Raw genomic sequence first — 24,546 nt, 5'->3', positions numbered from 1 at the left:
AGGTCTAGAAACCCTTACATCTAACTATCTACTTGATATCTAGAAGGTATTTCAAATTTTATGTAGCCGAAATAAGCCTTTGACTCTTGCTCTCGAACCCAAGCAACACCAAAACAAAACAAACACACCAAAGTCCCTGGATTTCACCTAGACCTCACAGTTTCAGTAAATAGTGCCAAGATTTTACAGTGGTTCAAGTCATAAACCTAGGAATGCTTGATTCACATTCTATATCCCCTGAATTCAAGAAAAAACAAATATTTGGATTCTACTTTGAAAATGTGTCTCAGGACCATCCAGTATTGTATACCTCCACTGCATCACTCTTGACCCAAGAACTGTACTCTCTTTCCTGGATGACTACACTTCTGAATTATTTCCCCCACTTCTGCTTACTCTCCATAAAGTGATCCTCTGAAAATGTAAATGAAATCTTGTCACATCTTTGCTTAAGGCCTTCCAAGGGCCTCTAATTGCACTTGGAATAAAATCTAAAATTATTACAGAGATCTACTTAGCTCCCCAACTTCGGCAGACTCATCTCAGAGCACTTTTCTCTAATACATATGCCTTTTGTCTGTTCCTCTATTACAAGTTCATCTCATCATCAGGGCCTTTGTATTGATATGTCCTTTCCCTGCAACAGTCTCCCTCTGACTCTGCATGGCTAGCTGTTTCTATTCATTCATGTTCCAACTCAAATGTCACCTTCAGAGAGGCCTTCTCTGATCTAAAGTACTGGCTACTCCTCCAACTTCTGTTTTATGCTGTTACTTAATTTCATCACAAACTGAAATTATATTCTTTATTTATTGTTTACTTGATTATTGTATATCAACCTCCTCTGGAATATAAGCTCCTGAGGGCAGGCACTTTCTTTTTGTCTTACTATTATATTTCTTGTATTTAGCATGAAGCCTGGTATAGAGAATGCATTCAGCAAATGTGAGTGAAATGGATGAATGGAAACAGACATCTCACAGGAGACAGAGTAAGAAAAGGTTGTACTTGGTAATGCTTGGATCCCATTCTGAAGGAAGAATAGATGTTAACTAGGAATAGAAAGAGGGAAATGCATTCTAGACTGTATCAAAGTGTGAGAGAACAAGTTTTCTTTGGAGATTTGCAGAAGTTTAGTATGACTGCATGTTGAGGATGGTGGCCATAAAGAGGAGTCTAAATGGATTAATGTCTTACTGAGGAGTCTGGATATTATAATGAAGGTAATAAGGAGCTTAAGAATGTTTTATGAAGATGACTAACATAATTGGGTTGACAGTGTAAAAAGATCACTTTGCACCCAGGGGAGAACCTGGCATTGAGGCACAAAGTCCACACAAGGTGAGGAGAATATCCCCACAGAGGAGAGGCCTGGCATGGTTGTCACACATCTCACAGTGTTTGGAGGGCATGCATCCACATGTGGAGGCAGCTGGGGTGGAAAGTCAAAATCAGGGTAAGGAGGGGATTCACCAATGGTCATCTGATAAGGAGAGTCAGGGAACACAGAAGGTAAGGAGGAGGGCAGACTGCTTGATGTGTGTCATACCCTGAGCAGGGTGAAGATGGCATCTATGTGAGGTGGGCTGGCATGGGGAGGCAGAGCCCGAATGGGGTGAGGCCAGTGTCCACATAGTGGGATCAACCTAAGTGGGTGCTAGGGCCAGATCAAATAACTAAATACATTAAAGATAAAGGAAGCCAGATTTCTGACTACCAGAAAATAAATTACAATTATGGAAATGAATTATGTGTGTTTACATTGAAATCACATTATCACTATGAACACATGTTCTTCAATATTTATAAAGATGGATATAGAAATATAGATGTGTATATATAAATATACTTGTATATACACACCCATACCCACATACACACATACATATACATATTGCACATACATGTGAATAGTCCCTAGCCTTGCCCACTGAGAGGACCTTGGAGTAGTGACATCTTAATAGCAATAAACATACCTAGTGCCTACGTCTTGGCATCTAACTACCATTTTCCACTAAAAGGAAGTAGAACTTCTTGGAGAAATGGCTGATTACATTATCTGGGACTGGAAAAGTATTTATGAGATAAACTTAAAATATCTTGTTGTTCCCAAAAGCAAGGAAGTGCTCCAATAGTTATGAGGATATGTCAAAAGGACACAGAAGGGCTCCCTTTGGCAAAATCAGGAATCATTTAAGTATCAAAACAGATAATGACAGTGATGTAAAATTCACTAAAATAGGAAAACATGGGTCTAAACAAATACATATAAATTTTAAAACTGAAGGTTTTATAAGAAACAGGATATTAATATAGTTTCAAAGAACATCCCCACAAATGCTTATAAGTTAACAGGAAAAAAAAAGAGTAACTTTACAGTGGAGAACCCTGAGAGATACAGCCTTCATCAAGTGATCAACATAAACATTACCAGAAATTAGACATTAAAATCATGTACCACCTGACAGGATGCAATAAAAACCACCACCACCACCAACAACAAATAATGAAGAATCACCTTTGGATCTTTCTAACAAAGATAAATAGCCTGAATCTAATTCAAGGAAATGTCACACAAACTCAAATTGAAGGACATGTGATTAAATAACTAACTTATTACCTTCAAATATGTCATGGTTTTAAAAGTCCAGACATGATGACTGAGGAATCATTCCAGATCAAAGAAGATTAAAGATAAATGACAACTAGACACAGTATATATTTTTACCACAAAGATATTAGAATAATTGGTGAAGTTTGAATGGAGTTTTAGGATTAAGTGGTAGTAATATATCGAAGCTAATTATCTCACCTTGATGGTTGTTTTCTGGTTATGGATTTATTTTGCAAGAAGTAACATACTAAAGCTGTTGTTAGGGCTGATGGGTCATCATGTCAGCATCTTACAAATAGTTCCAGAAAAGATATTCATATTGTATTTCTAACTTTTTTCAAATTTTGTATTGTTTTAAAATATAAAATAATGATAATAATAACATGAAGATCACTCTGGGAGAAATGTGTAAGATAAATTAGAAGCAGATGAGAAAGACAGCAAAGGAGCCATTATGGGAGCTATTCCAAAAATCAAGTCAAGAGAAAATGAATTAAGACAGTTGCAGTGGAAGCGAAGAAAAGAGAAAAGCTTTGGGAGGTATTTAGGAAAAAGAACTGACATGGTTTGGTTGCTAGTTAGATTTAGGGAGAGAAGGAAAGGGAGACATCTAGGGGAGCCTAAATTTCTGGTTTGGGAAACAGTAGCAGATGGTATTGCCATTAATTGGTACAAGGGAGGAAGAGCAGAGTTTTGGAGTGAGGTGATGTCTGATAAAACTTATTATCCAAACACTCTAGGCTACTGGACCAAATGAAGTACATCTCATTATCTTTTTGTTAAGCTGAACTTGTACTCTCTGAACTCACATTTCCACAAGATGAGGAATTTCATTAGAGTAACATCCTTGGCCTATTGTCTTCCTCTTCACTCATTTCTTCCCTAAGGAGTCAGAGTTACTCAGCTGTAAAATGACTTTGGGGAAAGAACTAAGCATGCACATCTCTGTTCCTTTTGGGTTTTAACTCTTCAGAACCAACATGTCAGTATAATGTGTACATTCCCTGGTCTTCTGTGACAAAATCACCTTGTAGATTGTCAGCTATGCCAGTGATGGGTTGGGATGTGTGTCTATATCAGGGGCAATTACATTTGGCCATATTTCTAGAATCGTATTATCTGATCAGTCTATCAATCATTTAACAATATGACATTTGATTTTCATTTGTATAATTCCTGCATCCCATCTCAATTGGCTCTGAGTCTGGGAGAAAAAGAAAGCAATGTAGTTAATTTGTCTCCTAAGCTCAAATAATTATGTAAACTTTTTGATTTCTCATAGTGTCTAATATAATGTTTGAAGCAAATTTATTGAGTTGAATCCAATCAGTATAAAATAAAATGATGCTAAAATAACACCATAATATAGTAAAAAAAATATATATATAGATCCTTCTAATTTTTACTTTTAAGTTTTAGGCATTTAACATTACTGATTTAAAACTTGTTTTTCAACATCGCATAATATACGGTCTACTTATTTTACTTTTCCTCATACATTAAATAGGAATTATAATAGCCCTATTATCTCACATGGTTGCTCAGAGGATTAGGTAGACAGTGTATATAGATACCACTCCATTAACATACTAAATGAATCACATATATTTATTGCTGAATCAGCACTCTCCCTTTTCTCAACAGTGTGCATTCATACAGAATGAGAGATAAAAAAAAAATCAAACCAGAATGGCATTGCTAGGGTCAGCTACAAAGAAGCATATCAAATGACCTGGATCATGTTTTCCAAACTGTGTTTTGTGGATCACTAGTTGTGAAAAATATTAACGGGTTTCCAGGGGTAGTAGAGAGAGAAGGCTATGAAATATTCTTCAGTAAGTATTTCCCTGTATTTCCCCCAATATATCTGACCATAAAAACCTTTTTTTACCTCAAGAACAACACTCAAAATGAGTATTCCATACAGATTAGGACATCCTGATTGAGGGGAAGAGGGAAGAAGGTCTGACTGAGACTTCTTGATTCATTAGGATATCCTACGGTGGATTTGGCACAGCATAAAGTAAAAATCTATAAATGCCTTCTCATCCTATCCTACTCCCTGGACTATACATCTACCACTTCAAATAGCTAATTCCTATTCAAATATAGAGCTCAATTTACCCTTTACCCAATCACACTCAGTTAATTAATTAATGCTGTTTTAGGTGCTGTGATTGAATATTTAGTAATAATCATCGTAATAATATGATACAGTTCTCATTCTCATGGAACATTCCTTCAAGTGGGGAAGTAAGAATGAATCAACACATAAATGCTAATTCAGGAGTGAAAAATGTTATAAAGGAAAAACAGCGTAAAGGAGATAGAAAGTTAAATGGTGGCTACTTTATATTTAGTGGTCAGAGAAAAGGCCTCTCTCAGAAGGTGGCATCTGAATAATAGCCTGAAGAAAGAAAGATATTGGGCCATGGTAAGTCTCTGACGGAAGGACATTTCAGGCAAGTTTGGCTTATGTGAGGTAATACAAAGATGGTCTGGCTGGAATAAAACAAACTAGATAGAGAATAATAGGAGAGAGATTAAAAGAGTAGAGGGAGTCAAATAATATCACCAGTTGTATGTCTTTAGTCTGAGTGAGATGGGAAGACACTGGAAGGTTGAACAGACGAATAACGTGATGTGATTTATATAAATCTACCTGCCTATTTGCGAATGGACAATAAGGGCACTTATTGTTGCATTTCAGTAACTTTATTGAAAGGTATACCCCTTAGTGCCAAAATATAAGAGTAAGAGCCCTTTTTAAAAATCCAGGTAAGAGATGTTAATGGCTTATTTCAGAGTGACAGAGGAGAGATGGTATCAGGGTCCTGATTCAAGATATATTTTGAAAAGAAAGGTGGACTAACAACAGTTAAATTTTTTTTTTTAACCTCAGGACCCTTTTACATCCTTAAAAATTACTGAGAACACTGAAGAGTTTTTGTTCATGAGGGTCACATCTGTAAATATTTAATATATTAAAAATTAAAACAGAGATACTTTTAAGACATAAGAATACACAAGCACACATTTCATTAGCCACCAGATCTATGATGTCATTGCAAAAATGCAATGATAAAAAAAGCTCCAGTGAGCATTCATGTAAAAATAAGAATGTAAAAGGTAAAATGTCTTTGTACTATTATGAAAACAGTTTTGACCTTCACAGATCTTCTGAAAGGGTCCTGGAGACTGCCAAGGGGTCCCAAATCACACTTTGAGAATTGCTGGCCTCCTGGGTTTCTGGTGAACTGGATATGAGGGTGTGAGAGAAAGAATCAAGGATGGGGTCAAGTCTGTTAGCCTGAGCTGCCATTAACTGAAATACAAAGTTTAGTGCTACAAATGTTCAGTCTAAGATGCTTCTTGGATATTCAACTGAGATTTTGATTAGCCAGCTGGTATGATGAGCCTAGAGTTCAGGAAGGTGGTCGGGGCTGGAAATATGAATTTCAGAGTAATCACCAAATACATAGCATTTAAAGCTCTGAAATTGGAATGAGTACATAGGGAGTGAGTGTTGACTGAGAAGAGAAGGGATCTAAGGATGATCCCTGGGGAATCCCATCAATAAGTTCTATCAGTGAAATTCCAAACATAAACTGTTTAAAGCAAGTCTCTGTCAATTGATTAGATTCTTTTAGGTCATTTTGATATTCAAATCTCCCCTCATGAGGCCCAGTATATGGCAGGAACTCAACTATGTTTATTAGATAAACAAATAAATAGAGTTACAATATGTTCTGTAGTACTCTCAGAGCTAAATTCCACAATTTTAAAACAGCGAAGATTAGGAAGTTGAAGTGATTAGCTTCAGCTTCATACATTAGGTATACTATCCATCTTGCGATCAAACAGGTGAACTAGAGGCAGAGATAATTGGGGGCCTTTAACTTTACCCAGCACAAGTCAATAACAAATGACCTAATAAGAAGGATAAGATTAGATTCCAAATTTGAATCTACCACTTAAGATATTTAAAGTATTAATGCCAACTCTACCTTCTGGACATACTACCTTTTAAGGAAATTTTTCCCAGAAACTTTTCATCTATGCATTCTTATTCAGACTGCCTAGAGATGCTCTAGAGAGAAAGATATCACAAAGAATGGTCTCCACTGAGATTTTTATCAGATGTATGTGGAAGAAAGAAAATACGAATAGCACAAAAGAAAAACTCCATTTCAATAAAGTATGCTGCTGTCAATGGCAGTATGGGCACAAAATTCAGAGAATTATACTTCATGCTAAGAAATAGAGATGAAACAATTCTTTCACATGTTGAAAGTGTCAGTAACAAATAATTTCCCATTTTCCTGGTGGACAAATTCAGCTGGAATTTCATCAGAACAAGAGAAATGAGGATAACTAATATTCTACTGGCATGTAACTGGCATGACCTCTACACAGAATGATGGTGATTTTAGTCATTAATGGAAGATGCAGTTCATCGTGGATGCTTTCTGGGTGCCGGCTTTTCCTTCCCCTGCATTGGGTCAGCCTGACCCCCAGCACTGTGCCATTTATCTTCATTGGCTTCTCTCACATCCCAGATGCCAGGAGTTTATGTTTCCTGAGGCTCTCTGATGAAGATCTCTCTAAGGAATGAACTGCTGAAGGTGGGATCACCTCATATTTAGCAAGTATCATCCTAAGTAGATTCAAAAGATTTAGGGAATGGCTCCCAAATAGATTACCTAAAAGCCAAAGTTGCTATCATCAGAGTCAACTGCGGATGAGACAGTTAGAGTGAGACAACTGTCTCTCAAAGGTCGTATTTCAAAAGTGGGCAAACATGATTTAACACTAACAGCTAGTTGGGTCATTATAGAGCTTTACAATTTACACAGTACCATGACACATTTTCTCTGATTTGATCTTTACTAAGTCCCTAAGAAGCAAGCAAGGCAAATATCATCCTAACTTTGCTGCCATAAAAAAGAATGTATATAACGAAACAGAAACAGACTCACAAGTAAACAGACCAAGCTCTATCGCAACCCAGCTTGTTATTAGAGTGGTAATTAAATCACGTTTGCCCACATTTGAAATATGACATTTGAGAGACCATCCTCTCACTCTCGCTGTCTCATTCACAATTGGTTCTGATGGCAGAACTTTGGCTTTGAGGTAATGTATAAGGGCGCCTTCTTAAGTTCACTAAATCATTTGAATCTACCAAGGATGATGCTGGCTAAATATGAGGTGATCTCACCTCCTTACCAGTAGGGAGAGGGAAAGGGCGGGGCAAGATAGGGATAGAGAATTAAGAAGTACTAACTAGCATGTACAAAATAAGTAGCCAACAAGGATATATTGTACAGTACAAGGAACTATAGCCATCGTTTTGTAAGAATGTAAATGGGGTGCACTCTATAATAAACTGTTGACTCATTATGTTGTATACCTGACAATAATATAATATTACAAGTCAATAATACTTCAAAAAAAGCTTCCCAGAAAATTTCAGTTTGTTGAGGACTACTGGTCAGTTGTTGAGGTCATTGACTTCTTCCTCAATCTTTTCCTTTCCAAATTGTTCTTTGTTTCACCTAGGACTATATTCCATTATTTCATTATCTTTCTGTTTTTAGCCTTCTCCTGTCACTCAATTTTGGTTGCAAGACTGAATGATAGAATACAGTCTTCCTTGGTTCTCTTCTTTAGACTACTAACTGTTGTCATCTATGTTTCTGCTCTTCTTCCTTTTTCTAATACATTGTTCTCCTCTCAAACTTCATCATCCCTCTGAAATATTCCATCTTGATTATTTTCTCCCTAATTAACATTAATAGATGATTGGAGTTAGGAGACTAGAGTTCTTCTACTCAGTGGCTGTGTAACACTGGGAAAATTATTCAACCGAAATCTCAGGCCTAATCAGTAAAATACAGGAAAAAACACCTACCTTGTAGGGTTTTTATAAGAAATAAATGAAACCTATGCTTAATAATAGAAATAAATGGTTTCATACTCAATAATAAAGATATTTTTAAAAGATTACCTCTTTGAAGGTCTTTTTATTCCTTATTTTTGCTGCAACCTGATACAATATTCTGAACCCTTTCTGAGTTATATGCCTCTGCTTTTACATACCCACTCGCATTTCTAATTTTAAATTTTAGCATATGTATGCTATAACCCCACAGTGCCCAGTAAAATGTTATTCTAGATTTGGCAAGAATTTTATACAACCCCAGTTCTAAACCATTAATGATGGAAAGGGGAGCTAGTATGGTTTATTACTAAGTTGCTTTATTATTAGTTCATTAAGGAAACAAAAAGTCCAAAAGAATACCCAAAATATTTATTTCCTTCAGGTTGAGTTGTCACCTGATCTAAACAGAGTCCATCATGAGTAGGAGTTCAGAAGCAGCTCATCTTTCTTCAAATCATCTCCCTCAGTCACTTGAGAGAACTGGGCCCCTGTCTTTTCTCTTTCTTTTCTTTACCCTTATGGCCTCTTTGCTTCTTCTTGATAGGGTCCCTCCTTAGTGGCAAAAGAGTGCTACCTGAAATCATTTCATTCTGCTGAATTCTACTCAGGATGAGATTCAAAGTATGTGGTGGGATCTGGAAGGTACCAGGAATACCTCAAGATATCAGAACTTCCAAATTTTCCAAATTGGCTTCCTGTTAGCAGCCACTTATGTTCACTAAAATATTATTATAATGTTGAATATTAAGCACCTGTTTGAATGATTTATCTGTGATACTGTGCTAATAAAATAGTCTCTTTTTCTGCCTCTACCTTAGGTCACTTCTTAAACATCCTCTTCTGTTATTTTAGATTTGATTTGTGTCATGAAACAGGAGAAAGGAGTGGAAAAATACATCTAGCTAAAACCACCACCAAAGGCATAGCCCAAGAATCCAGCACTTCAGGTTACAAAATTAATGTTCAAAAATCAGTTGCCTTTCTTTACACTAACGATAAATCAACAGAGAAAGAAAGTAAAGAAACAATCCCCTTTAAAATAGCACCCAAAGTAATAAAATATCTGGGAATAAATCTAACCAAGGAGGCGAAAGAATTATACACAGAAAACTATAAACCATTGATGAAGGAAATTAAAGAAGACTTTAAAAAATGGACAGATATTCCATGCTCTTGGATTGGAAGAATCAATATTGTTAAAATGGTCACACTGCCCAAGGCAATCTACAGATTTAATGCAATCCCTATCCAATTACCCAGGACATATTTCACAGAACTAGAACAAATCATAATAAAATTTATATGGAACCATCAAAGACCTAGAATTGCTAAAGCATTACTGAAGAGAAAGAAAGAGGCTGGAGGAATAACTCTCCCAGACTTCAGACAATACTATAGAGCTACAGTCATCAAGACAGCATGGTATTGGTACCAAAACAGACATATAGACCAATGGAACAGAATAGAGAGCCCAGAAATGAACCCACAAACTTTTGGTCAACTCATCGTCGACAAAGGAGGCAAGAATATACAATGGAATAAAGACAGTCTCTTCAGCAAATGGTGTTAGGAAAACTGGACAGCAGCATGTAAAACAATGAAGCTAGAACACACCCTTACACCATATACAAAAATCAACTCAAAATGGATTAAAGACTTAAACATAAGACAAGATACAATAAACCTCCTAGAGGAAAACATAGGCAAGACATTATCTGACATACATTTCAAAAATTTTCTCCTAGAAGAAATAAAAGCAAGAATAAACAAATGGGACCTAATGAAACTTACAAGCTTCTGCAGAGCAAAGGAAACCAGAAATAAAACAAGAAGAAAACCTACGGAATGGGAGAAAATTTTTGCAAGTGAAACCGACAAAGGCTTGATCTCCAAAATATATAAGCAGCTCATACGACTCAATAAGAAAAAAATAAACAACCCAATCCAAAAATGGGCAGAAGACCTAAACAAGCAATTCTCCAAGGAAGACATACAAATGATCAAAAAACACATGAAAAAATGTTCAATATCAGTAATTATCAGAGAAATGCAAATCAAAACTACAATGAGGTATCACCTCACACCAGTCAGAATGGCCGTCATTCAAAAATCCAAAAATGACAAATGCTGGAGAGGCTGTGGAGAAAGGGGAACCCTCCTACACTGCTGGTGGGAATGCAGTTTGGTGCAGCCACTATGGAAAACAGTGTGGCGATTCCTCAAAAGACTAGGAATAGACTTACCATATGACCCAGGAATCCCACTCCTGGGCTTGTACCCAGAAGGAAATCTACTTCAGGATGACACCTGCACCCCAATGTTCATAGCAGCACTATTTACAATAGCCAAAACATAGAAACAACCTAAATGTCCATCAACAGGTGACTGGATAAAGAAGAGGTGGTATATTTATACAATGGAATACTACTCAGCCATAAAAACCGACAACATAATGCCATTTGCAGTAACATGGATGCTCCTAGAGAATGTCATTCTAAGTGAAGTAAGCCAGAAAGAGAAAGAAAAATACCATATGAGATCGCTCATATGTGGAATCTAAAAAACAAAAACAAACAAACAAACAAAAACAAAGCATAAATACAGGACAGAAATAGACTCATGGACAGAGAATACAGACTTGCGGTTACCGGGGGGGGGGGGGCGGGGTAGAGGGTGGGAAGGGATAGACTGGGATTTCAAAATTGTAGAACAGATAAACAAGATTACACTGTATAGCACAGGGAAATATACACAAAATGTTATGATAAATCACAGAGAAAAAAATGTGACAATGAGTGTGTATATGTCCATGTATGACTGAAAAATTGGGCTGAACACTGGAATTTGACACAATACTGTAAAATGATTATGAATCAATAAAAATGTAAAAAAAATAAAATAAAATAAAATAAAATTAGCTGAAAAAAAAAAAAAGAATCCAGCACTTTAATAACTAATGCTTTATCTACAGCGTCTCTTGCATCCAGTAATGTCAGAATGTTTGGAAATTGGAGCTAATTAGATTTAGTTACTCCTCCTATTATAAAATTTAACATTTCAGTCTTCATCATTCATGTCTCTCCAATCAACTTTTGGTCTCCTCTTTCCTATTCTCTACAACCAGGTTTAAGTTCCTGCACCCTGAAGTGAAAGAAAAACTATTTCCTTAACTCTGCCCATCTTTCAACATATTACTATAATACTTTCTTTCCCTTTACCATCAACCTATTCAAAAGATTAATCTATAATCAGTGTATTATAAGCTTTTCTTCATTTCTTCAACCCTTTGCATCTTAGGTTTCTACTTTCTCCACTTGAGGGAAACTACATTATTGCAGGTCTCTGCCCTCACCAAAATAAAGTGAACAAATAATCACCAAATAAAGTGACATTTTGATCTCCCTTCTTCTTCACCTCCCAACAGGTTTTGACAGGACTAACTAATCTCTTCTTCAATTTTCTTTTCTCCCTTTATATTCATGGCAATATTTTGTCTTTCTTCTTTTCTTCTCTCTCAATGCTCTTTCTCTCTTTTGCTAAGGTCCTCTTTCTCAAGTATACGTGAAGAGGTTACTTAAACTTCCCGGTCCCAATTTCCTCATATATAAAGTGAAGATAAAATCCACTCTCCCAAAAATCATGAAAAATAAATTATAATAGGTCTTAACAAATATTAATTGTTTTCCTTAAGTGTGAACATTTCCCTGAATTCTGTTTTTGGTACTCTCTCTCTTCACCATCAAATTTTATAAATGACTGTGAAATCTTTACCTTAAGCTCCTACCTCTCTCTCCAGAATTCCACACCAATATTCCAATTTGCATATCATGCCTCACACTCAGTAAGTTTACAAAGCCAGATTTATCACGCCACCCTCTCACTCATCAAAAACAAACTTCTGCTCAAGTTGTTCCTATATCTATTACTATCATTCCAAAATCCCAGCCAACCAGGCTCAAGTCATTAGTCATCTTTGACTCCTTCATATCTAATCCATCTCTCCATATACTAATGCTTTATCTAAAGTATCTTTTGCATCCAGTTCTATAGAAAAAGGATAAAACATCATAACCAAGTGGTCTCTAACCAAAAAGTTCAAAGTTGTATTAATATTTAAAAATAAATCAATGTATTTATCACCTCAACAGAACAAAAGGAGAAAAAAATCATATGATCATCTAAATATACACAGAAAAAATGGGAAAAAAACACCTTTTTATGCTAAAAACTCTCAGCAGACTATAAGTAGAAGAGTACATGAAAGAAACTTACAGCTTATATTATACTTTATGTTGAAATAATGAATGCTTTCCTTCAAAGATAGAGAATAAGGCAAGAATTTTGGGCTTTACCACTTCTATGCATGATTGCAATGCAGTCATAGCAGTAAGAAAAGGAAATAAAATGAATAAAAATCATAAAGGAAGAAGTAAGACCTTCATTATTTTCAGATGACAGGACTGAACCTTAAGGAAATTATTTTTAAAAGCACTACTATAACTGTTAAATGAAATTACACAGGTGGCAGTATACAGAGATAATAAAAAACTCAATTGCATTTCTATAAACTGACAACCAAAAACTGGAAAGTGAAAGTAGTAAACAGTACTAAAGCATTATGTCAACTCAATGAGGAAAGGAAAGTCTTTTCCACTTAAGAAAATAATGAATCTTGATTCCTACCTCACACCATACAAAAACAATTTCAGATGGATAGTAGAACTAAATGCAAAAGCCAGAATCAGAAAGGTTCTAGAAAAAAAATATATGAGAGCATATATTCATAGCCTGGACAAGACACAAAAAGCACTATCCATGAAGGAAAAATTGCTAAATTGGAACTCACAAAAATTAAAATATTCTGTTCATCAAAAGGTGCCATTAAAAACTATTAAGGCAAATAACAGACTAGAAAAAATATTTGCAATGTATAAACCTGACAAATGACCCATATCTTTTGAAATTATAGAAGAATTTATAAAGAATTACTACAAATCAACAATTAAAAAGTTGAACAACCTCATAAAGAAAGACTTGAACAGGCACTTCTCAAAAGACAAAGGAATGGGCAATAGCTATAGGAAAAGGTGCCCAACACTACTAGTAACCAGGAAAATGAAAATTAAAGCCATAATAAGAAATCCTTTTACACTCATAAGAATGGTTAAAATGAAAAAATTGAAAGTGTAAATGGTGGTGAGAATGTGGAGAAACTGAAAGTCTCAGATATTTCTGTTTGGGTTATAAAGTAGAACTACTACTTTGGAAAACTCTTCGCAAGTTTCTTATAAAGTTAGCTACTCATCTGCCCTACAACCCAACAGTTTCACTCTTTGGTATCTATACAAAAATATATGTCTATACAAAGAATTGCACACAACTTTATAGCATATTTATTCATAAGCAAATAACAGGGAACAACATATCAATCAACAGAGAATGAATAAACAAATTGTATTCTATTACTCCAATGGAATATTACTTAGCAGAAAAAAGGAATAACATGAGTGACTCCCAAAAACATTATGTTGAATGAAAGAAGCTGGGCACTGACATATACAAAACACACACACACACACACACACACACACACACAATAGGATTCCATTTATATAAAGTCCAAGAATAGGCAATTCTAATTTTAAATATCAGAAAGAAATTGTGTCTGAGGTAGGAAAGGGGGTCATTGATTAGAAAGGGGCATGAGGCAACTTTCTGGTGGTGACACCAATGCTCTATATCCTGCTTTGAGTGGTGGTTACACCTACACAGACAGTTGTCAAAATTCATCAAATTTTATTTTATTCTTCAATTAGGGGAAAAAAGATGCTTCACCAGGAAAGCATTTTTTTTTAAAAAGCAGTTACAAGTAACATATAATTATTTAGCAGAAACAAGAAAACTGATGTCAATAGACCTACCTAAAATTTTTTCAAAGGTAGTATTTTTCAAGTATTTTTTTAAGCTTAAAAATAATTTTATTTTCAAGTATATGTAAGTGAACCAAGCCTTGTGAATTCATCTAAATAGAGAAACTCAGGCTTGTGGGTTAATACACTGAAGAGGAACAAAGTGATGCCTGTAGCAAATAAATAATTTGGGCTCTATAAATTGAAGATAGAATATTTCACAATCTGGTGAATTTTAAGACATAAAAGAGCCTAAAGAAGCACAGGTGAAAAGATCAAATACAGGATGCAGAACTAACAGCTGTGACTTAGTAAGTTAATAAAACTACCAAATGGAATCAAACGCCACAAAGCACTGCAAAGTCTGTAGCTTCCAAGTAATTAACACACCAATCAGAAACATATGTAATATATAATCAGCCCTACCTCATACTGAAAGCAAGGACTCCTTGGTACAATGGAGTCTGCATTTATAGATAGAATTATACAAAGTAGACTAGATAAAGGTATGCATTAGGCAAAGGGGAAGTAACCTAACTTGCTCTATCTAATCAGTATCTATTTGCAGTGAATAAGATGAAAGTCCTGTTTTTCTCTCATCTACGCTATGTCAATCTTCTCATAATATGACTAAACGCATCTGCTAATGCCCAAGCAAAGAAATGTAATTCATGAGTTTTCAAGAGTGCAATGATCATTTCAACCATGTTATTAATTTCTAATAAGTAAATGAAAAAAAGTGAATAGCCACATTCTTCCATTTCCAGACAGAAAACCATAATTAGCAAACACTTTAGAAGGTTAAATCTGTGATCAAAATATAGGCTCTTATATAAGCTAACCAATAATTATCTTTTCTTTGGAATCATAGCTCTTGACAATATTCCATCCCTGACGTACCTGTGACTTGTCAGAACACACCAGGGAGTCCTCTATTCTATCCATCTAGCTGTCCCTCATCCACACCCCCTAGTCTCCAACCCTTTCCTGAAATCACATGTCCTATTCCAACACTCCCTCATAATTACTTTCACTTGAATTTTCTATTTCCTGCTCTCTAGAATGAATGAGGAGCCCCAGGAGATCAGGACTCATAAGGAGAGATAAGTAATGAATGCACCAATATCTCTGAGATGAAAGAAAGGGTAGCCCAATTGAGGTTATATTCTTTCTCAATTATATACCTTAGCTGTTACTGTTCTATAACATGCACACTTACAGGCTGCATTGGTTCTAATTTAAATACCATCATCCGTAGTTTCCTGACTTTCTCCCTTCCTTTTCTCTCCCTAAATCATCATTATAACATGTAAGAAAGGAAAGTGGAGTCAATTACCATCATACACATTTAATAATGGACTGAAGCAAGGAATGGAGTGTAGTGGGATTTCTGGCTTTAATATTATCTCTAGTTTTCACTTTCTTCAAAGTTTACTAAGATACAATAAAACAGAATACTCAAAGAAGAATTTATGGAGTAAGATCCCTTAAAGTTCATTAGATTATATAGAAAGGAATCTGTTTTTCATTCATTGAATGACCAAATGCAGTTACATTAGAGAATTTACATTGGTATAAAAATAAATATGTTTAACAATGGATTTTATTAATGTATGTAGGACAATCTCCTACCTAAATAGCTTAAATGGCAGGAATGTAATAGCTGTACAATAACACTAGGAATACTTTCATCTAATGCAAAAACCAGTGACAATAAACGTGACCTTTAGCATCTAAATCCAAGTTTTGTGAGGTTTATTTTTTGAAGCAAATGGACTAGATTCAATTTCCCTGAAAAGGAAGAGGGATTATTGAAGACATTTACTTCCTATACATATTGGGACACTGTGTGAAATGCTACCTATGCTCAAATGAACCTGTAAGTTTCATCCTCATAAAGATGTAAAACTCATGAGAAGTTTTCTACCCTCTGAAAAGGATTGCAGGAGACAACTATTATAGTAAAGAAAAGGAAAGAAATTTCAAATCAGCTGCACAACTTAGCCCCTTTGGAGCGTCAATATCCTTATTCATAACACTAAAATATACACTCCCTTGGAATTGATAAAGGTTAAATGAAACAGTTTATATGAAAGTGTTCTATAAGCTGTGGTGGATATATAAAGCTTAAATGCCATTTTATTGATGAGGATGATGATTACAATAAAATAATCCAAAATAAGTTATATTAAAGAAGGTTATGACATTAAACAAATCATCGCTCATTTAGACCAAAACAGTCTTAAAAGACATATTTGTTCTGCAAATTGACTCAAAGTATTTGTTCATATCATCTATCTAAATAGATAGTGAATGGCATTGATTGGATCCAAAGTCCCCCTCTTTTGGGTTTTATGAGGCCCATTCAGAATGAGCCAGGTGGAGAACACCACCAATTCCATGTTCTGAGTCCATCTGTTAGCAAAAATATAATACAAACAGCTTTATAAGTGCTATTTTCAATGAAATATCACAGAACAGCTTGTTCCAATGATATTTCTAAAGCTTGCCTAAACCGCCTACTGGGAAATCCAACTGAAAGAGAAAGGGGAAGAGACAGAAACCCATACAGACAAGTGACAGGAATGGACAAGAACAAAGGGTAAAGAGACAAGCTAGAGGAAAGTGAGCACTGGAAGAAAATAAGGAGCAATGAGAGGTGCAAAATCAAACACACACAAAATTAGTTTGAAGCCATAAAGAACTGAAAAAAATATATATATAAACAACCAGGTTGGAGGATAAAGAAAAGATCACAAATAATGTGACATATCCAGAGAAATGAAGACAAAAGGAGCAGGAAACACCAAAAAACATGTAATAGCTCAATAACTGCGTATAATTATTAAAATATTGTAAGAGAAAAATGATATGAAATAGCCATTTTTCTAAGCTTAACTTGTTTTTTCATGTAATATACAAATGCATTTTTCCAAAAGCTAAAATAGATTTCAATGTCTATCATCAGTTCCAAGGGAAGGAAATATCCTCTTCTAAGTCCATTCTTTTAACCTAAAAGTCCTTTATTACAAAACAGTCCATGCATTGCAATATACATGGTGTATATGCACTGATCAAAACTGAAGTACATTATAGTGCAGGTGATGTCATGCTGGGCACTTACCTGGGGTCGAATAACTTTTACAATATTTTTGAGGGCGGTATCAGGGGATGGAGGTGAGCAGTCGGGTGTTGGGCCTGTGGAGCTGTTTCTATGGTTACTAGTTCCTGGAGCAGTAATTGCTACCTCAGAGGCATTATCTGTGAATAAAAATAGAACTGCCATGAACCTAATCACTCAGTTTACCTTTTAAGACTTGAAATTTAGTTTAATGAACATGAATTGAGATTCCAACTTAAAACTGGTATTAATTACAAGATTATAGTGAGGAATATGCTCGGTAGTATATTTTTAAAATAATGCTTATTGAATTCTTTGTTTTCTTTTAGAATGGTAAATATCTCCCCCTGTAGTATTGTTACAAGAAAGAAGAGTATTACCCAATTCATGATAGATCACTCAGGATAGCTGTTAAGACTGCTTTTAAACTAATGACTAAAACCTTATATTAACTAAAAAAAATTTGATTTTTTATATAACTGGACTGTTTTCTCCATAATCTTTCACATGGTCATTGATCTTTATTAAAAGGAGATGTTTCATATCTCTCTGATTCATAAAACCCAAATTCAAGTCTTCTCAGAGATCCCTCAAACTGTAAACAAGCGTCCCAGTGAATTAATCTTGATAAAAAAACCTGACATTTGTACAAAATAGTCTGTAATGTTGACAAAAACAAAATTATCACCCCCAGATAAATATATCCTCCTACATGATCAAAACTAAGTGAATGAAATTTCAAAAAAAGTAACCTTTCTTTACGATCAGTATTGGGGGAGAAAAATCTAAAAATTGATAACTTGAAAATCAGCAATATGTATAATATTTTCTTCTTAAATTTATGTCAGAACAAAATGATATCAAAGATGCAGTTTTGGAATGTTTAAATTACTGGGGAAAGGATGGAAAACGTTCTGTAAATATCTCCTGCCAGCACAGAGCAAAGTTATATTATTTTAACAACAATTTGGCAATCCTCTATAGCTTTTTATAGAAACTGTTGCAAGCTCAAATCTGTGAAACATTTACTTCCTTGTTATGTTTTTAATTAGTTCTCAATAATTTTCCGTCCTAGACAGTTAGCTGAATTGATGCAAAAGTGACTAAGATTGTGAATTCTTTTTAGACCAGCAAATTTCTCTGTTCCATGGCCATTATCTACAATCCCAAGTGGAAAGCGATAATTTATGAAGGCACTTCTTGCTTATAAAAAGTAAGGAAATGAAACTATACCTACCACAGAAAAATATAATTCAGTCTCACTGGGGAAGCCAGATATAGGCTCATGAAACAAAAAAATACAAATGTGATACATTGAATTAAACAGATAATTCAGAAAATAAGTCTTAAAAGTGTTCAGAGCTCACTCTTGACTCAGGTTTAATACATAAGGTGAGATTTGAATGAACATCTCAAGTACAAGCCAGCTTCTAAAAGACAGTAGTTTGCGGGGGTGGTCTTCAGAGTAGGCTAAAATAGTATGAGTAAACAATGAAACAGAGACAAAACATCAGTCAGCAAGACAATGATAAGATGTACTCATTCTCTCCAATTTGTCCCTCCCTTCTTTCATTCATGCAATCATACATCTAAAAACATTTATTTGGGGGTAACTGTGTATCAGGTATTATATTATGTTCTATGGATAAATTGAAAAGAATCTCTAACCAGGTAAGGAGGGATGAATAGGTGGAGCACAGAGGATTTTTAGGGCAGTGAAACTATTCTCTATGATATTCTAGTTGTGGCTATATGTCATTATACATTTGTCCAAACCCACAGAATGTACAATACCAAGAATGAACACCTAATAGTGGTGTGTGAACGCAGGTTCATTGATGGGAACAAATGTACCATTTCGGAGGGGGATGTTGACAGCAGGGGAGGCCGCACCTGTGTGGCAGCAGGGAGTATATGAGGAATCTCTATACCTTCTGTTTGACTTTTCTGTAAACCTAAAACTGCTCTAAAAAATAAAGTCTATTAAAATTTCCAAAAATCTCTGCCCTTGAAAAGTATACAATCAAATGTGGCATCAGACATGCAAACAGATTATAAGGCAATATAACTTGAGAGTTCGTAACAGATAAATGAAGCATGACGAAAAAGTAGGGGGAGAAGAAATCAGTCTGTGGCTGGGAAGGAAGACGGTTGTGAAAGGCTGCAGTTTTCAGGCAAGAAAGTTGGGATAGAAGATGGAAACCTAAGGGCATGGAAGTAGAAAGGGCATAGACGAAGCTGTTATTTTATGTCAGGAAGTTGGAGCTAAATTTAGACGAATAAAAAAAAACTTCAATATTATATTAAGTTTATGCTTAATTCTGTAGGCAATGAGAAATACTGGAGATATTTAAGCAGAGATGGACATGGTATGATAACAACAGCTAGTGGTTACTGAGCATTTATTATGTGCATGGAGCATGTTCTTTACTTACTGAATTCTTTTACTTACTGAATCTCATTTAATCCTCAAGATAATTCTTTGAAATAGCTTTTATTATCACCATCCCCATCTTACAGAGAAGGTAATCACAAAGTTATATTTACAGTAAGTTGCAGAGAGGAAATTCAAATTCTAAACTGATGGCACATTGCCCTTCTGCTGGTTAGCATGCCATAGGTATGCAAAAGCGACTGGACGAGGCAGAGCCTGAAGATTATTGCCATAGTTGAGGTATGAGCAGTCTCTACTTCTAAATGGAGTTGACTCCACAAAAACAAAGTAGAACATGGAGACAATAGGAAAGAAATAATAAAAACAGAAAATGTCAAAATGTCAAGCATAAGTACATCTTTAGGGTATGCTTGTATGTACTACACGGTATAATACTTGGAAGCAGAGAGATCAGTTAAAACCCACGACCCAGGCTAGAGGTCAGAGTGTGAGCATTTGGGTTGGTGTCAAGTGGTTGGATTTTGGACATATTTTGAACGTAGACCAACAGAATGTCTTGATATGTTGGAGAGAGAGTAGGAGAGAAAGAAAAGAAGTCAAGCACGACTCATAGGGTTTTGGCCTAGGGAACTAAAAGGATGGAGTTCTGATCATCAGAAACAGAAAAGACTCTAGGAGGAGCATACATTCTGTACCATATCACTTCATATATTTCCTGTACCTCATTTTCTCTTCTTTATTTTTGGACTCCAGTGAAATAATGTTAGACTTTATCCCACCCATCATTTATTCTCTCTTTTGTATTTTTCATTGTTTTCTCTCTGCATCACATTCTGAACAGTTTCTTATACTCATTTTCCAGCTTACTGGTTCTTTATTCAGTTGTATCTAGTCTGCTATCAAAACATTTTCATACTTTCAACTATGCTTTTCAGCTCTAAAACTTCTATTTGCTTCTTTTTCAAATATACTACGTCACTAGTGTTTTCCATTCCCTCGCAACATTTTCAAGCTTATTTTTATTTATTAGAAATGGGAAGTAAAGTTTTTTTGTTTGTTTGTTTTTAATCTTTGTCTGGTAATTCCAATACTTGAAATCTTCATGAAACTGTGTGTCTCTGGTTCTCACTCACTCATGGTATCCTGTTTCCCTGTCTCTCTCATCTTCAATTCTGTGCTATTTTTACTCAAATTTTTGTTAGAATAAAATATATAATATTAAATATAAATATTTGTCTTTTAGTAAATATTAATTGAAAAAAGCATCCAAACTTACATTCTCATACCAGATGTTGGAGTCTGTGGAAAACTTGCCTGTTCATTGATAGACAATTTATTTAACTGCTCTCAATTTCAGTTTTTCTTAACTTTAAAAACGAAGATGAATAGTAACTATATTCTAGGGTTTACATGTATAGAAAAAAATGAGAGAACACAAATGAAAAATAGCATGTAATCAGATGCACAGTATACAGTTAATAAATTTGAGTTTTCTTTTTCCTATCAAACTAAGTATCATCGTTATTAAACTAAAATATGGAAGAAGAAAGAAAACCCAAAGGGAAAAGCAGGAAAATAAATGGTAGCAATTGTAGATAATACATCTAGAGTAATGACTGTGGGTACTTGGGTAGGATTTGAGGCCAGTATCTTTTAGCTATTAACACAAATTAGTAGGGACAGAATTTAATTCCAGAAATGAGATGATCCCTTGAGGAATGATTCAGTCACTGCAAGGGCTGGCCCTGTTAACTGCTTTTGCATCAAAGCCAGAAAAACTGCTGGGTAGTCCATGCAGACTGTAAAGCAAGTTTCTTGAATATTTCTTGTAAGTAATTTAATACACAGTACAAGACAGTGGGTAATCAAGTACAAAATTATTTAGAAAAGACTCCATCTTCTGAATCCATGATCTGTACCATTACACTGGTAATTTGATTTTCTACTTCTTTGCATTGTTCATTATCTCTTCCAGACTGGGTTATATCTTCATAGTGACTTATATTTCCCTTATTCTCTCCATAGCTCTTAGCTCAATGCAATCTTTTAAAAACACTAAGTGAAATAAAATGAATAAAATAAAACCTGTTTGTCAATGGCAACCATCACAAATGCCATGGACAAAGGTGATCTGGCTTTTAAAATTTCACTGTCCTTTTTGATAAAATCCAAATGAGAAGCATAATCTAGAACATATGTAAGCATTTAAGGAAACTGATCTATTCCTAAAATATCCTTTATTATATTATTTATTTAAAAACACCAATTATCCAGTGGACTTTGTAAAACGACAGCCTGTGTCCATGATGGTTTGACATCGTCAACCTGTATTTCACACCTGCAGCTACAAAACATTTCTGATTAAAAGGAAATGAGGTGTATAAAAACTGCTCAGAGAAAATTACTGAATATACTTGCAATTTCAGATTGAAATGAGACTTATCTTCTAGTCAGATTCCCTTTCTATGCATTAGATTATGCATTATGACTGTCAGTTTCCTCTATAATAACAAGCCTAAGGAAAAAAATCCTTTAGTTTCCTAGAGCGTTTAGAAGAAATGTGTTCTATGAATACAAAATAATTCACATGCAATGTTACAGTGTAGAATTTTAACATCATTCACCAGCATGTACTAAATAGAAAAGTGCACCAGATACCATGCCAGTTGCTACGGAGCTGACAACTAGGACTGAGATCACTTCAGGCTAGGGATTCAGGAAAGGTGTCATGGAAGAGGTGATGATTAAGAAGTTCTCTGACATCTTAGTAAAATTTAGACATAAAGAAATGAGTGGGAAGGACATTCCAAGAGTTGGAAATAGGATAAGCAAAAGGTAGAGAGATGGGAAAGAGTTAGGTACATTTGAAGAATTAAAAAAAAAAAAAGGTAATACTAAGACACAGAGGGGACATATACAACAAATTTGAGCTCTGGAATCAAATAAAACTAACCTGAAATCCTGCCATATTTAACCTGTTTCCTCATCTGTGAAAGTGTTTTTCTCATAGTGTTTTAGTAAGGAAAAAATAAGAAGTTTGTATGTATGTGTGTTAACATATTGCCTAGAAAGTAGTAAACGCTCAATAAAAGTAGCTAGTGCTATTATTATCAAATATATGTATGATAATAATAAATATAACTAGATAGGTGGCTTGAGGTATTACTGTAGAAAGCCTTGAATGCAACACTAAGTAATTATCAAGTATTTAATAATTATTAGTCTAGCAATTTATGAAGTCCAGTTCTTGACTGTTGGCTTTAAGTCACAAACTGGCAAACTTTTTCTGCAAAGGTCCAGGCTGTGTATATTAGAAGCTCTGCAGGCTATGTGGTCTCTTTCGTAACTATTCAACTTGGCTGCTGTAGCACAAAAGCAGTCACAGACAATACATAAGCAAATGAGCGTGGCTGTATTCCAAGAAAATGTTCTTTACAAAAACAAGAATGGGACAGATTTCGTTTGCAGGCCGCAGTTCATGGGCCCCTATCATCAATACTTCCCCTGCAAATGTTTTCCTTCTTACGGAAAAACTCAGAAGAATGTTATATTATACATTTACTTTTCCACATTCGTATGAATGTTCTTCCCACTATGTAATTTAAAACTAGTATTTCATTATGAAAGCAGAAATGCATTTAACATTTATACAAAAAAATAATGTTACGTCTAATGCCAAGGCAAAGCTTTGTGCATCATGAGTGCTCAATAGATGCTTATTGGATGGATGAAATAAATAAATGAGTAAGACCAATTGAATCTGTGATTCTACAGTAACTTTGTTTTAGTAATGGTACATGACCATCATTTCTGGGAGGGAGAGTATGAAAATCATAAGTAAAATAGCCAAAAAAATCTGTACGCTATTTCCAATGAGAAAGTACTCACTATGTACCATTTGAGGAAGTTATTATTTAACAAGTATTTTAAACAAAAATTTATTCCAAATACTTAATACGTTTTAGTTTCTCCTAGCAATAATTTCTTAAGAACCAGCAAATATTGAAAACTGAAACACTTGAACCTTCATTACTATCATCAATCACTTTACATATTCAATAGTATTGATCATGCAGATACTTTACCAGACAAAATGCATGGCAGGCAGCTTCTAAGACGGTCCCGATTGATCTCTCCCTCATAGTATTTCTGCTTTTGTTAAATTCTCACCCCTAGAGTGCGAACTGAATTTGTTGACTAGCTTCTAACCGATAAATACAGAAATATAGGTGACCCTTGAACAATGTAGGGGTTAGAGGTGCCGGCGCTCAGGCTGTCGAAAATCCCAGTACAGCTTTACGGCTGGTGTGTATCAGCAGTTCAATTGTATCTAAGGTTCCGCATCTGCAGATTCAAACAGCTAGATTGTGCAGTACTGTACTACTTATTCACTGAAAAAAATCCAAGTATGAGTTGTCCCAACCTGTGTTGTTCAAGAGTCAACTGTAATGAAATGTCATGTCACTTCTGGGATTAGGCTAGGAAGAGACTGTAGCTTCTTTCTGCCTGGCGTGTGTCCTCTCATGCTCTCGCTCTCCCAGCTCTTTCACACTGAGGAAAGCA

At 35.1% G+C, this 24,546-nt stretch overlaps 1 protein-coding gene across 4 annotated transcripts in view; it reads right to left on the bottom strand.

Moving 5' to 3' along the window:
- The window catches only part of ANKS1B (ankyrin repeat and sterile alpha motif domain containing 1B), an 862,484-nt gene that overhangs the window by 543,394 nt on the left and 294,544 nt on the right, over positions 1-24,546 (bottom strand). For all 4 annotated transcript variants that reach the window (XM_072973193.1, XM_072973192.1, XM_072973191.1 and 1 more), the window contains exon 11: positions 17,592-17,728. In XM_072973193.1, the coding sequence (XP_072829294.1) occupies positions 17,592-17,728 (137 nt within the window). The remainder of the gene's footprint in view (positions 1-17,591; positions 17,729-24,546) is intronic.

This window comes from Vicugna pacos, chromosome 12 (genome assembly GCF_048564905.1).
Source record: "Vicugna pacos chromosome 12, VicPac4, whole genome shotgun sequence".
NCBI lineage: Eukaryota > Metazoa > Chordata > Mammalia > Artiodactyla > Camelidae > Vicugna > Vicugna pacos.
Note: the sequence above shows the minus strand (reverse complement) of the source record. Positions and strands in the feature narration are given on the sequence as shown.